Source organism: Anser anser, assembly GCF_964211835.1.
Source record: "Anser anser genome assembly, chromosome: 1".
Lineage (NCBI taxonomy): Eukaryota > Metazoa > Chordata > Aves > Anseriformes > Anatidae > Anser > Anser anser.
In genome coordinates this window covers 45,096,332-45,112,211 of record NC_139720.1, presented here as the reverse complement: position 1 = coordinate 45,112,211, position 15,880 = coordinate 45,096,332, and the positions used below count along the sequence as shown (strand labels likewise).

Sequence of the window (15,880 nt, the reverse complement as noted above, 5' to 3'; positions counted from 1 at the left end):
GAAACCAGCTATGCTCTTTCCTGAGAAGCCTCAGCTTTTTCCAGTGAAATGAAAGCAGGAAGGCCACGAGGAGCAGCCCACCACACAGCGGCTGCCCCAAGTGTTGCCGTTCACTCCAGGAGCCAGGTATCCGTGCAGTCCCCCCGTCTGCTTCTAGGGAGTGTGCAAAAGAGGACTCAGAAAAACACATTTGTACATGGCTTGTGACTATCTCCACGTGCAACATTCAAATGAAATAAACCAGGGGCTCCAGACTAAGAGAGTAAGAACGAACATGCAGGTGAGGTAGCCACTGGTACCCAGACCTCCGCACAGGCATTTGCAGCCACTCCCACAGTGCTGGGAAGGATCACGTCCTTCATGGGGTGGGAGGGATTTCCAGACTTAGGGGCTTGGTGTGGATAGGCCCAAATGTCATTTCTTTAATCAGAATAATAAAATACTCCCAGTGAGTAACTTTTGAAGCAGTAGATGAAGTCACGAACCCATTGAAGATACCCCCCCTGGCTTTGAATGGATTTATGCTGATAGGTGTGTCAGGCCAGAGGCACAATGTGGAGCAAGGGGGAATTTGTCATTGCCTTCACCATTTGGGCCAGCACCTTGGACAACATGACTCAGTGCCTGCCAGCAGGCAGAGCTGCACTGCCAGAGAGCAGGGCTGGGCAGAGCGAGGCCCCGGGAAAGGCAAGCTGCCCTTGGGAAGCAGCACATGGCTCTCTCTGGCACCCATGGAAGTGATGAGAGGAGAGACAGCAGGACGTGTGCCCACGCACGGATGCAGGTCCCAGCAAGAGCCCAGAGAAACTGTCCCTGGAGCCAGGCTTGCAGCTGCTCTTCCTCCAGGTGCTATGGGGCCATTTGCATCCTGAGACCTCCTCCATGTCCACCTCGAAAGCAGTTATCTGGCAAGAAAGCATGCACCCAGGCAAAGGGCTTGGAGCAGATAGGGGACACGCTTCTGTTCATAGCCATGGCCCTCCCCTACAGATGCCAGGAGTCAGACAGAGGAGCACATTATCAGACGCTTGGCTGAGCAGCATTCGGCACAGACCCTGGGCTGGGTCAGGCTCCATCCCCACCCTGCCGCAGGGGTGACTGCCCCGCTGACGTCAGGAGCCCAGACTTCATTTCCTGGCACGGGGACCGTATTTTCATAGCAGCGTCGGAGAGGTAGTGGAACTGGAATAGGTGTGCTCAGCCACACCTCCACAGCCCTCCAGCTTTTAAAGCTCCCAGGGAGCGCAAGCGCAGGGCTGCTGCTCCACTGGGGTCACAGGAGAGGAGGTGACTGTGTTACTGGTGTGCTGGGAGGTGGCCTCTTCCAGCTGGAGCCTCTCTGCTGCCTTCTCCGGGCAGGACCCACAAAGGTAATTCCAGGCAATGTCCTACAGGATCCGGAGCGGACCCACGCTGTGCGCCTGGGGTGGGATGGCGTGCAGGACCACGGATATAGGGGTGGGAGAGGAGGGTGCGTGGGGTGCCATGGCAAACAGAGACTGCCTCCCACCCCTGACTCTAACCTGGGACTGCCAGCTGGAGCTGGGGTTGTTATGACAGACTTCGCTGGGATGTGATTTGAAATTTGTGGCTGGATGGGCGTATTTTATGCACAAGTATCAATGAGAGAACAGGCTCAGGCTGGAGGGAGAAGACTCAGCACTACAGTGAGGACCACAGTTTGGGGTGAGCTGTGATGCAGATGCAGCAGTAGTGAAATTACCACAGCACAGGCTTCCTTGCACAGACTGCAGAGCCCCTGGAAATCCTGGAGATTCATGTAAGTGCCAGATGGGCAGGCTCAGCTTCTGGGGAGAGGGAGACAAGGCAGAGACTCTTCATACCTCGTATGCCATCCGTCCTGGGAAAAAAGAAAAAGGAGTAAAAATAACAGTAAGTGGCCCAGTTCTCCAAGACAGGAAGGTTCTCTACATCCTGTTTGTTCCAAGTGCCTGGAACAAACAGCTGGTGGTGTGGCAAGCACCACTTGCAGTAAGCATCAGACAGGTCCCAAAGCTGGGTGTGCACTCTGTGCTGCCCTGGGGTCTCGTTGGCTCTCTGGGCTCTCCACCTGCCCCGACAGCCGGCATTGGTCTGGACCTGTCGGAGCTGGGAATAGACAAATTGATCTGATCAACAGCAACTTTCTGTGGATAGAATTGTAGCATTTGCTCTCTAGTTTTTCAAAAAGGTTCATTATTCATTTTTCACAAATGTCAAGATAACTCTCAACTATTTGTACAAGTGACTGTAAATCCCCATAATGTTATGAATAATGATTTGCAAAAACTTTTGCATGTATTATTCACCGTCATTCTCTCCACAAGATTCCAGAGCTCCCGCATACTTTGCATTTTATTGTAGCCAGCTTTTTGAAGAGCTGCACATCTCCTTTAACAGAGTGAGGTTAAAAGCTGGAAATATATTTCGCTATTTCTAATCAGGTAACACTGAGGTGTATGTGGGGCTGGGAGTGAGTCAGTGATGTTTTCCCCCTTCATTTATCCCTTGGTTAGGTCAGCTGCCATTTATTGAAGACTCAACCTCCTCTCCCCAGAATGTGTCTTAACACTAGCCTTGTAATTGCAGTATGTTGTTCTGGAGGGGGAAAATCAAGGTAAATGGCACAGCAAGCAAGATCAACTCTTTTTTTGTTGATATATCAGAAAAGAAAGACTTTCCAGTGCTTTCCAGTGCAGGTCACCATTAAGGCCAGATTTTCCCATGTTTCATGCTGCTATTGTGTCTAAACTCCTATTTTGAGAGATTTTAGAGATTGAATCTAACTGAACAATTTGGACCTACAAAGCACTACCTGCCACTGGGATCTAAGTTCACTCAGTGCCTGCATAATGGGCAATAAAGTGTCCAACGTCCTCTTGCAGTGGTTTCTGCACATGCTTCAGGCTCCCAAAGAAGTAGGCAACTTAATTCCCCATGGCGATGGGCAGAGCTCACCTAAACAGCCCCTTGATCCCCTGGCGAGACAGGCTTAAACCAGGCTTACTCAGCCAGCACTGAACTCTTCGTGATGAGACAGCAGGAACACGCTAGGTTCCTTGACTCATGGACTCCTCGAGCAGTGACTTGTTGGTTACTTCTCACGTAGTGACAATATTAGCTCTGACATGTCAGGCCTTTAGCTACGCAAGGCAATAATTTGGGGAGGGGGCTGAGATATTTGGGATAGTTCTTATTGCTGCACTACCCTGAAGAAGGAGGGCTGTGAGCTTGGGGTTCATGGTTGGTTTCATAGAATCTTAGAGTCATAGAATCACAGGATGGTTTGGGTTAGAAGCAACCTTAAAGACCATCTAATTCCACACCCTTTCCATGGGCAGGGACACCTCCCAACATACCAGGTTGCCCAAAGCCCTATCCAGCTTGGCTTTGAACACTGCCAGGGATGGGGCATCCACAGCTTCTCTGGGCAACCTGTGCCAGTGCCTCATCACCCTTGTAGTAAAGAACTTCTGAATATCTAATCTAAACGTACTCCCTTTTAGTTTAAAGCCATTACCCTTTGTCATATCACTACACTCCCTGACAGAAGAACCCCTCCCCAGATTTCCTGTAGGCCCCTTTTAGGTACTGGAAGACTGCTATAAAATCTCCTCAGAGCCTTCTCTTCTCCAGGTGGAACAACCTCAATATTTTCCTTTATTTGCTATTTAAATTGCACTGAGAAGAGTTGTGCTGGAGGCATCCAAGTTAGTTATCTGCAGGATAAAAGGCAGTTAAAGCTTCCTTTCACTCATACCCATAAACAAAAGCCACAAGTGTTTCAGAGAAAGTAATAGAGGGAAAACAAACTAAGGAGAGTTTCCTGTTCTGTATTGCTCATCTTTGGAGCTCACTGGTACCGGATACTGATGTTGTTTGAACTTGTCAAAAGAGTGTAAACTGTATCATGATTAACACATGCTCTTGTATCACCTGGGACAAAAGTGACAAGGCAGCTCAGTCTCAGTGCCACAGGGCACCAGGCTAACACCTGCAAAAGGGCCTCACCTTCCTCCTGCTGCCCACGCTCCTGCAGCATTGCACAACCTTGCGCACAGTACAGAGGACTTGTAAGGTGAATCGCCTCCTGCTAAGGGGCTTGGCTTGCCTTTGATAGAGAGCCAGAGCCAAACAAGGGGACAGCTCTGCTGCCACAGCCCCACATCCTTAGCACTGCGGTGTCCTTGCCCGGTGAGGTGGGGATGGACATCTGTCCTCTCCTTCCCCAGTGCTGCAGCACCCAGGTGGTTGATGCAACAGCCTGTGACTTTTCTCTTTCTACAGCTCTGAGGAAACATTTCCCAGTGGGGTTGTTCAAGAAGGCACCAGGATGACGACGCCAGTTCCCCGAGGCTGCGGCAGCATCCATTCTGACTACTTCCTGCTCTGTGACATGGAGCAGGCCTGGGGGATTGTCCTGGAGTCACTGGCTACAGCTGGAGTCCTCGTCACCATTTTCCTCATCTGCTCCCTCTTCTTCCTCATCTGTAAAGTCCAAGACAACAACAAGAGGCACATGATCTCCATTTACTTCTTCTTCCTCTTAGGAACACTCGGCATTTTTGGTCTCACTTTTGCCTTCATCATTAAAAGCAATGAAAATACTCGCCCCACTCGCTTCTTCCTATTTGGAGTCCTCTTTGCACTCTGCTTCTCCTGCCTTCTCACCCATGCCTTCAACCTCATCAAACTAGTGAGAGGAAAAAAGCCCTTCTCCTGGCTGGTGTTGCTGCTGCTCATTGTTTCCTTTGCCCTCGTGCAAATTGTGATCAACATTGAGTACCTAGTCACCATGCTAGTAAATTACAGAGATGATTTTCAGCTTATGCTTTCAGAGCAGGCCAACAAGGACTTTGTCATGCTTCTGATCTACGTGCTCTTCCTGATGGCTTTGACCTTCCTGATGTCCATGTTCACATTCTGTGGGCCATACAAGAGCTGGAAGAGACACGGGGCACACATCTTTGTCACAGTCCTGTTCTCCATTGCCATTTGGGTTGTGTGGATCACTATGCTCACAAAAGGCAACCAACTTTTAAACAAACCTGCCTGGGATGATCCTGTTGTGGCCATTGCTCTGGTGTCCAATGGATGGATCTTCTTGATAATGTATATTGTCCCTGAAATCTGCTTCCTCACTGCCCCTCTGAAGCTGGAGGACTACCCCCCAGAAAATGACTTCTGCCAGCCCACATTCATAAAGCAGGCTACTGGAGTGGACAACCGTGCCTACACCCAAGATGAAATTGTGCGAGGTATGATGAATTGATTGACTGCACTCTCCCTCAGCCCTGAGCATGCATGCACCACTTATGAGTTAAAAAAGGTAGGAGGGCTACAAGACAAGACTTGAAGATGATGAATAATTCACAGGTAGGAAAGAGAAAAGTTTCAGACTGATGAAGAAATGCAAATGGAAATGAATCTCTAGACAGACCAGGGAAAAGAGTAAGGACCAAAGCAGAAACCACAGATGTGTAGAAGGAGTGACTGAGTGTCCTGGTGTGTCAGGCTGAGAGGTAATTTCCTATGACTCTATTATGTCTGGAAAGTCCAGGTAAAAAATCAGGACAGTTTTTTTTTTTTTGTCTCTTAGCAATGCTTTTGCACCTGGGACCTCTCCAAGTTATACCTGGGAGATTTTTTCTTCCAGTTCAGATCTTGTTCCCATTATCCATTTAAAAATAAAATCCCACATCCAAAAAGGAGGCACAGAGGTCTTACTTTGCTATCTAAGTCTCATCGCTACTGGGACAAAGCAAAACATTTTATCAGCTGAGACCTTCCAAAGCTATGGAGGGGAGGTGTGACTGTACTCCTTGTGAATAGTATGATTCTCAGCAGATCCCAGTGATCTGCTGTTGAGATCACGTTTGTCCACTGCAGTCAGACCTCCTGGTTTGTCGAAGAATAGCAGAGAAAGGATGTGCTCTCTCAGGGAGTACTGCAGAGGGGGTTTTGTGAATGTCCTTTGGAGAGATTTGGCCAGAGAGGAGAAGAGTAATCATGAGACAACAGGAGGTGGTCTAAACTCCAAGGCCACCTATGTCCTATTATTTGCAATACTATTCAGTCCTGATTTCATAAGGAAATGTTTAATAAGAAACTCACCCATGGATTTTAATGCATTCCTGCCTGCATATTGCATCGAGTTTGGTTAAACTAAAATCAGCTGCTAACATAGTTGCAGGCTCTTAAGTCTCCCTTGGTGTGGTATTTCTGAGCTACCAAGTGACGCTAACTCACTACCTTTTCCCCCATTTTGTCTTGTGACTCAGGAGACAGGGAAGACCCCAGCTACTCCCCGTACTCTTCTCATTTTCAGCTGAAGGTAAGTTCACACCCCTTTTCACCCATTTCACCAGAAGTAGGCTGCAGTCCAGGGGTTGACTGGAAGGGGAGAAGGGGCAAAGCCAGATGGGCATATAGCAGGCTCTGCAGAGGCAGGTGGATGGTTATGGAGCTAGGTGATGCCAGGATGTGTGCCTGTGGAGGTGCCTGTGGCTGCGGGGAGGGTTTGCCTGTGACCATGGAAGGCAAGAGGGACCCAGGGCAAAATCTCAGGTTGTGGTTTTCAATAATTCTTGATGTGACATCACATAAGAAGTCCTCTCTTTGAGCACGGTTCCTGCAATACTCTGTGACCCTTCCTCAGCAGACTGCTCCTTTTCCCAGCCCATGACCTGAATATATTCCCACCAGCCATCACCACGGGTTGGTAGTGCAGGCCCAGAGTGGCAGCCTGCACGATGCAGTGTACGTTCACCAGTCCTCCTTCAGCCCACGGCCTGGCCAGGACTAGTAGCTCACCTTCTGTCCTCACATGTCCTCTGGAGGCATGTCTCAGCAGCTGGTTTCTGCTGCCAGAATCTTCTTCCGCAGCGTCATCAGTCACACTCTTGGGAAACCTTCAGTTCTGTTTCCCCCTCCCCCTGTATTTTTATCTCTATTTCATAACTTTTTTTCCATTTTTTGAAAGTAAAAAGTTTCTCACTTCCTTTTCAGACCATTGACACCCGGAATGATTTCTCCATCCCTCGGCCCAAGGCACAGACAAGCCCATACCATGACTACACTGGTGGGAAAGGCCCCATGTAACAGCTCTGCAGGTAGCAAAGAGACTGAGCACCCATCAGCAGAGGCCCGGGGAATGGGCCACACGGTGACAAGTGCACTGATCCTGCAGAAGAGACAGTCTCAGACCCCCACTGGCAATGCTGATGATAAGGAGAGGGGCCCTCTTTTCCCTCGGTTCTCCCACAGGCACCCTTGTAGCCCCCTCTCGTTCCTCGAACACAACTTTCAGACATGGCTCTAGCAATCCTGTCCCTGCTCACCCAGTTTCTCCGTGGGATGGAGCTCATCTCTTCAGATAGAGAAATGTCCCGGGAAGAGCCTGTCCTGTCCTATTTTCAGCAGGAATGCTGCAGAGCTAGAGTAGCAAGATCATCAGCTGGGCATGGGACCTGCTCTGCCCCAGATCAGCCCACGTGGCTGCCCACGTCTGACGGGAGAACAGGAGGGAGCAAGAGCATCAGCCCTGCATGTCCTGGCTCCTACCCACCTGCGAGCACATCGCAGGTACTAGCAAGGTGCCCCTATCTAACCACCATCACTTTTGTGTCTGCCCCCAGCCCTGCTTGGCTCTCCTCCAGAATCAGTGGAGGAGAGATACAGAGAGACATTTAAAAAAAAACAATAAAAATAAATAGTATTCCTTTTTTTCTCTTAGATCCATCAGCTAGGGACCATACATGATGAAGAAAATTAAAAGGCATAAAAACATCCACACATATTTACTGACACATTTTCTGATTTGCCCTCTAGCATCAGCCTCCCCCCCAGCTCTAACTCCTGACCACGAGCCTCACTGAGCCCCCCAGGGAGCCTGCTGTGCCCCGCAGACCCTCCCTGCCACCCCAGCCTGTGGGTGCCTGCCGACAAAACCCCTTCTCTGCAGCTGCCTGCAGTGCCCCAGTGGGACCCCGTCCCATGCACCTCTGAGCTCTTCCTCCCAAATGTTTCTGTGGCATTAACACTGACATTTCCCAATCAGCCAGACTACGGAGGATGGGCACCCTTCGTCCCAGGAATGAGCGAACACGAGTGTGTGCACATATGTGCCCGCACTTGTGCTGCGAGGACTGCACCCTGGTGATGAGCAATGAGCCTGCAGAGCTGAATCACTCTGCAGCCTGCTTTACATTTGGCAAATAGCTTTCCGTGGAATTTCACATATAAATACACAGAGCTCTCCAGGTCTGTGTGTATGGTACACTGGTGTCTGACACAGCTATATATTTATTTAGTACTTTGTATATGGAATATTTAATTAATAAAAACCTGAACAGCCTGACTACGAGAGACTGGTGTTTTTCCTCGGGGACATGGTTCCTCCAATGGCAGGTGGGGTGAGGGGTTGACAGCAGCAGCTCTCCATGGCTTGGAGTGGGCCACCTAAGAGATTACATTTGGGGGCAAAATGGGAAAGAGTTGCTGGCTTCTTCAGAGCTGTCGCTATGGACCAGTGATCAGCTGCCTGAGGATTCAGAATGGGGTTAGGAGCTTCTCCATGCTACTTTTCCTGAATACAGAGAGCTGATTCAATGCTGCAAGTGCACAAGAAATGAAGAAATTTAAACTCAAGCCACAACAAGCAAATGAAGGAGAAAGGATGTGACCTTTTCATCACAGCATTTTCTTGTGTCTGCTGAGTCTATACTCCTGTATTTATTTGCTTATGTCTTGCTGGGTACTTGCATTATCAGGGATAGGAAATAAATTTGTAGGTGTTTATTTAATTCAGCTTGTAAAAAGACATCTTTCTGATGTTCTGAACCCATGTAACATTTTTATTTGAAAGCAGAAACAATATCAAAGCAATAATAATAATTAAAACTATCTCCTGCTGACAAGAGGCTGTAATCTCCCAATTTAGAGACTTTCTCTCCCATTAGCTTTTCCATGGTATGTCCATGGCATGTCAGGCTCCCACATATCCCTCCTCTACTCCTCTCCCCTCTAACCTACCCAGTTCCACACATGTAACACAGAGAATGGGAGAAAAAACTCAGGGGTACTGATATAATATCAGTGAGCAGGTTGGGAAGGGGGCAGGTGAAACCATGAGACAAGTTATTGACTTGCAGCCTGGAGGAAGGTGGGATGTGCTTGAAACAAGAGCAAACTTTCAAGGAATGGGCTTTTTAAGCTGGTGTGGTGACACCGATGCCTTAAATGTAGCTAGAGGGTGTTCCAAGAGGAGCCCAAAACGTGGTAAACAGAGACAGAGCCATCCCCTGCTTCAGTGGGGCCTGGCGGAGTGAAGGAACAGGCTAACAGGAGAAATAAGAGCTGAGTTCCTCACTCCAGGTTTCTGAGGCACTTGGGTGTTTCTGTGAATCTCCGTTTCTTCCCAAATACAAGGGTTTTACTGGGGTCTGTCTACCCATGGGATACAGAGGTACGTTTTCTTCTACGGTGTTGGCTTTTAAAACTTCTCCATCCAACTCCCAGTCATGGGAGTGAAGTGCCACTGGTGCAGTTGAGGGCAAGGTAACACTGCCTCCAAAACTGCTCTGCTGCCAACACTGTGAGCGTGGGGGGAGCTTGGTGCCATCTGAGTAAGAGAAACCAAGTCAAGGGATGTGTGTTGCACCTCCGTGGAGCCCAGGCATAAATCAACTCCCTCATGGATTGGCACAGACCAAAAGGTGCCTCTCAGATGCGCCTGGTCCCAGAGGCAGCACAACCAGGGGGGAGGAGGTATATCATACGCACTTCCATTGGTGCAGGGGACAACAATTTTTGTGATTAATTGATTGTTACTGTGCACGCTGCTCCACACAGAGTGAAATTCCCTTCCCCCCTGCTCCCCCCCATGGATTTACAGTGCCTTTCAGAGTCCTTTTTTTTTTTAACACTGTATAACGAGAAAAATATTCATCTGCACAGAGATATCTTGCAGTTGTTCAATATTGAGGTAGCTTTGGGTGAGGGCCGATTTAGTTGCCAAATTAAACACAGATCTCGGTGGCACTGGGAGCTGGCTGGGAAGGCGGGATGGTGCTGCCCTGCAGGAGGCACCACGGGCAGCCCGGGGCTCCATAAACCTCAGGAGAGGATTTTGGGGAAAGCAGCAGTTTCCTCTTTCCTTGCAAATGAGCAGAGGACAGCACAGCAACGTGAGCCAGCCAACCCAGACGGCCACTTAGTCACACACACGTGCCCCAGGGAAATCCTGAACTGGTGGGGCAGGATAGGCCAGACCTGGAAGGAACAAGTGAGTGGAGGAGGCTCCGGCTGCTTTATTTTTTTAGCATCTGTAGGTCAGGGTGTTACAGGAGAAGGGTGAGGAATGGCAGCACCACTGCTGGGGTGCAGGGCCTAGCCAGGGCTGCCAGGCTCCACGTGCCTGAGCAGACACTGGTGCAGGGGGTGCCATAAAACCTCGGGGCACAGCACAGGGCCAGCAGGGCCAGGACCTGGCATGGGGAAGGACCTCACTCCTTCACCGCCCCAGCGCTTACCACGAGCAACAGCTGGCTCCCTCCTTCAGATGTCCCTTGTGCTACCACCCACTCCCCTCCCTGTTTCGGTACGGGACACTCAGGGGTGTCACCAGGTGACTCAGGCTGTGCATGGCTCACGGGGGCTGGAGGGGGGCTGGCAGGGCGAAGTTCTCTTCAGTCAGCTCTGATCCACGGGGAGCCAAATCCTGGGGACACGCCTCAGATGTGGCAACTGTTGGCCCAATGTGGTGGTGCTCCTCTGCCAGAGGTGACCGTCCCCAGCACAGGGGGGGTGTCCGGTCCCCAGTGACACGCACAATCCCTAGGGAGGGACTGGTTTTGCAATGCCTGAAAGGCAAACACGAGCTCTAAAAGCTGGCAGAGTGTGGGTCACGCATTGGATGCCTCTTGCTTTATTCTGCCCCAAGCTCCCTTGAAAGCACCAGCTCCCACACTAGCAGGGAGCTGGTGGCTCTGAGGCTCTTCCTCGTTCCCAGCTCTTCTCTGCACCTGAGCAGAAATGCAGAGTCACACGGACAGTTGGGTCAGATGGGACCTCTGGAGGGGTCCAGTCCAGCTCCTAAGCAGGGCTTACTTCAGAGCTAGACCAGGGTGTCAGGGCCTTGTCTAGGTAAGCTCTGAATACCTCCAAGGATGGAGATTTGATCACTCACTGGGACTATTTTTTTCTTGTTTCTAAGCAGAATTTCACTTGTTGCAGCTTGTAGCTGTCACCCCTTGTCCTTTCACTGTGAACCTCTAAGAAAGTCTGCTCCCGTCTTCTCTACAGCCCCCATCTGCTAAATAGCCAGCAGCAGCAGGATGCCCCTTTGCCTTTCTTCTCTGAGGCTGAGCTCCCCCAGTCTCTCCTCCTGGTGTTGCCTCCAGCCAGCCTGTGATGTCTCAGTGGTCCCCCTGCCAGACTTACTCAGCTTGATCAATCTCTCTGCCACAGTGAGAGGCCAAAACTGGGCACAGTACTACAGATACAGCCTCGCAAGTGCTACGTAAAGGGGAAGAACCAATTCCCTCACCTTGCTGACTTCACCCTTACTCATGCAGCCTAGTATGTGCTCAGCCTACGCTGCCGTGAGCACACAAGGCTGGGCAATGCCTTCTTCAGATTCATTTTCCCCAGAACCAGTTAATCCCTTTGCCCTGGAGGAACTTGTGTGGCTATAAATAGGAGTGATGACGCAGTCCTGAGGTTTCATCTCTAAGGCACGTGTACAGGAGCCAGAAACAGCAACCAAGGCTACTCGTGAGCCAAGGGCTGCAGGCACCTCTCCTGGTGGGCGGCACTGTGGAAGGAATCCCAAGGCCCCCTGCTGATATTTTCAAGCTTCCTGGGGGCTCTGGAGGCAGAGCAGAGGTGCCCTCAGCCTCAACAAGCACAGCCCTGGTCAGCGTCACTCTGCCCAGGCTGGGGTTGGTAAGATGCTGTTGACCAGCTGCCCTCAGTGGATCTGTGCCCTTCCTCTGCCACACAACCATGGGAACTCTTCCCTGGAGAGAGGGGGGGTCCCTGCCCCGATCCACAAGCCCTGATTCCCCATATGGACCTGGCACTGGTCCTGTCCCTTCTCCCTGCCTGCGGCACACTCAGCCTTCTGCACCAAGCTCCGTCCTACATGGATCCTCGCCCTCCCTTAAAGTCAACATTGCTGTGTCTCCTGGCCAACCTTTCGAGGGAAAGTGGTGTTTGCTTTGCCTTCACTATGGTGACAAGTGGAACACCACACTAGCTATAAGGAGCACTGTTTCCTGCAAAAGTGTTTTTTTTTAAGTGCCGGCAGGAGCTGCAATCTGGGTTGGCCAGGCTGGCCTTGCGTGGAGGGGCCAAGTGCCTCTCCGGCATCATCTGGGGCTCCACCTGGCTGAGGAGTTTCTCCCATTAAACCAGTAGCAGGTGTATTTGAGGAGAAATCAAAGGTTGTGGCTTACAAAACGGGCATCTTGTTCTCTAATGGAACACTCAGGAGTGAAAAAGAGAACACCTTGCCTCCAACACACAGCGGTGTCTGCTGTTTCCTTCATTTCACCGCCTGCCTGCTCAGGCAGACCCCACCGCAGCTCCTGCCCCTGGCTGACCTTGGTGCCGAGGGTGCTGTGGGGTGCGGGGGGGGGCAGGATGCTCTCAGCGCCCACCGGGTCCCGCGGCGAGTCCCGCGGACGGCCGCTGGGTGGCGCCGTTGCTCCGCGGAGCGCGGCGCGGCCCCGGGAGCGGGCCCCGGTGGGGGGCTGCGGGGCTGGGGGGGGCTCTGCGTCCGGGGGGGTCATAGCAGAGCCAACAGGCTGGAGTCCTGCTTGAAAAAATAATAATTAAAATAAATTAAAATAATAAATAAATAAAATAAAATAAAATAAAATAAAATAAAATAAAATAAAATAAAATAAAATAAAATAAAATAAAATAAAATAAAATAAAATAAAATAAAATAAAATAAAATAAAATAAAATAAAGCAAAATAAAATAAAATAAAATAAAGCAAAATAAAATAAATCACAATCTTTCTCTGAACTTCGATAAAATTTGCGATTTTGCTCCCATGAAATGACTTCATTTCTTTGACTCAGCATGTTCCAATAAGAAAAAAATATATATCCATCCTAAAGGGGAAGCTTTTCCACTGTGCCGCTCAGCTTGTTTTACACAGCAATACAAAAAGCTTCTCTGAGCTCATTTTATTTTGGGCACAGTTTGGTCTGATTTCAACCAGCCTCTTCCTAACTGACTGCACTGCAGCTGCCAGGGAGAAACGACTGCCTGGGGAGCCTCCTGCCCAGCTCTGGTGAGGTGTCTGTGGCAAGGAGGCCGTTCCCCATAGGTCATTCCCCAAAGCCTAGGGCACAAAGTCATGGTGCTTCATGAGGCCGCGGGAGATGGACAGCCACTGGGACCGAGCAGCGAGTGTGTGGGAGGACACGCTGCCAGCAGGCTGGGTGTCCGGGCAGGTTATGGCTCACCAGCTCCGCTCCCCGTGCCATGCAGCCTCTCAGATGGAGGCTGCCAACTTCTGCCTGTGTGGGTCAGCAGGAGAGGAGGTCCCCAGCAGCAGAGCTGGTGACAGATGGCAGCGATGTGTGCAGGACAGTTTTGTTACACAGAGAAGCAGGAGGTGGATAACGTTGCAAGGTGCTGTTGGTAGATAACGCACGCCGTCCGTGTCACTTCTCCCTGTGCCCCGCAACCGCCATCACCACTATATGGCAAGAATGTGCTCTGGTTCCCCTTGCTCTGTCCAATATTTTGGGTGTCAGATGGCAAATGTTTTCTGTCAGATGACACCTTGGCAGAGCCAGGATTAAATGCCCAACTTTCAAATGCAGGTCACCTCAAAAGAAGATGTAGTGACTTCTGCAGGGATGTGTGTGCTTGTTCAAAGGGAAAAGGCTTGAAAAGTCTATCAACCCATCTATCTGTCTCTCTGAGTGGTCTACGGAGCAGAGGAAAGCATGCAAATTTTCCAGCATGACAGATCTACCTGGGAGTTTCTGGCAGCATGGTAAGCTATTGGTTTGTGAGAAGAGAGTCTGGCGGGCCAAGGTACGCTCAGCCATATGAGATTGCATCTGTTTCAGAGTAGTCTCAAGCTGCATCAAAAGCAGCTTTTCTGCTGTCACTGTCCACAGAAAGAGAGGAAATCTGGGCTGGAAATCAGCTCTAACGACAATCTGGAAGGTTTCCTTGAGGAGATGGCCTTACCACTCCTTGCACATCCTCTGCTGCACAGCACAGAGCAGGGAAAGGCCAGCTCCACATCTGGGCCTGCCTTGGCAGCCCCAGCCCCAGAATCTGTTTGTAACAGGCATGTAGAAGACACAGGACTTTAATATAAACAAGCATCTGTTTGGCTTTTAGTGTGCTTCCAATCTGGGCCACACAGCTTTGGGCCCAAGAGATGGCTCTGAAAGGCAAGAATTTGGCCAGAAAAGGCAGAGTCTATTGGGGAAGAACCACAGCCAGAACTGGGGGCATGCTTCAATTGCTGAGCCCCTCGCGGCTGCACCACAGCCAAGCTTGGTGTGAGCTCTCTGTAAGAAAAGCACAGCATCTCCCCTTCCCTCTGAGGCCCTCTGGAAGCATGCACGATTCACGGGGGGCCAAATTGCAGCAGCTGAGCACATCGCACAGCCTGCCCCACGTCACACACGGAGGAGCCTGACTTTGGGGTGGTAGTGGAGAGCATCTCCTCCAGCTTGTACTGCTCGGACAGCAGGTTCTGTGAGGCACGCGTGGCTGCTAGGCTGCTGGAAGGACTGTGGGTTCTTATCATGCCATGCCAAATGACCTGGGGCCTGCTGCTCTCGCAGCACTGCAGCGCTGGCAATGCCACCCTGCTCCTGCTGCACTTTGGTGAGTTCCCTGGAAGACAGGTGAAACCTGTCCCACGTGAGGACCTGAAACCTAGAACCACCTCCGTTTTGGTGCAATATCAGGCTCCTGCTCTGCCACCTGCTGGAGCCAGGCAGGGGCATCTCCAGCCAGCACGGACACACGCCCCTGTCTGCTGAGTTACCCAGGAGGATGGATCACGAAACATTTTGTAACCAATGCACAGTATTAGAGTGAGTTCACGCAAGACCAGTGCTTTGGATCTTGTGGCCACCACATTTTTCATCCAACAGGAGTCCTAAAGATTTACCAGCGTGTCTGGCCCTGGTTCTAGCTACAAGTGATTTTTTTTCCAAATCCTGGAGACAAGAGGGGTGGGACAGAGGAAGGGCCTCTCTGAAAGTTTCGTTATGCACCTTGTCTTTTTTTGAATAACATTTGCCTTTATTGTCTGGTGGCAAATTCTAAAAGTGGAAGTAAATTTCTCTACATTGAACAAATGTGTAAATGCTAAAAGAAGCTATATGCTCCTTTACAGGAACCCAAAGAGATGAAATGCTTGGTAGCGTCTCTCCTGATTTCTCTTTCACAGTGCACTCTTCAAATGTAATCAGCTTTTGAGGCTTGCTCCATCTCCAGCCGTGCATACAAATGCTCACACTGAAATTAATAGAAGCATCATGATGTATTTGAAGTGAGAATCTGGGACAAAAAAAGTTAAATACTTGATGTTAAAATCACTGACAAAAGTTTCGTTGGCTTTAGTTCTCATGTTAGAGGCATCTGTGTGTGTATGGCTGGAAAGAATCATTTTTATGGGTATATGTGTCTTAGCAAAATCCTAGGAAATAAATATGCATGTATGTTGTTAAAATTTCATACGGGGAGCTTGGAAATGCATCCTCGTGGCCTCCCTTTTAGCAAAGATGTGCCGCTGTCTTTAACCCCGTGACTTCACCGCCTGTTCTGCCCTGGGGAATAAGGAGCTGTTTGTGATTGATGGGATCATCGTAATACATGTGGACAAGGC

The 15,880-nt window shown here is 50.2% G+C and overlaps 1 protein-coding gene across 1 annotated transcript; it reads left to right on the top strand.

Moving 5' to 3' along the window:
- The first annotated feature begins 953 nt into the window (after positions 1 to 953).
- On the top strand, positions 954 to 8,359 carry LOC310893573 (retinoic acid-induced protein 3-like). The gene is made up of 4 exons (XM_083822743.1): positions 954 to 1,370; positions 4,288 to 5,258; positions 6,282 to 6,334; positions 7,009 to 8,359. Exons 2-4 carry the CDS (start codon positions 4,334 to 4,336, stop codon positions 7,099 to 7,101), a joined length of 1,071 nt encoding a protein of 356 aa, XP_083678869.1. The 5' UTR covers positions 954 to 1,370; positions 4,288 to 4,333; the 3' UTR covers positions 7,102 to 8,359.
- Positions 8,360 to 15,880: the final 7,521 nt, after the last annotated feature.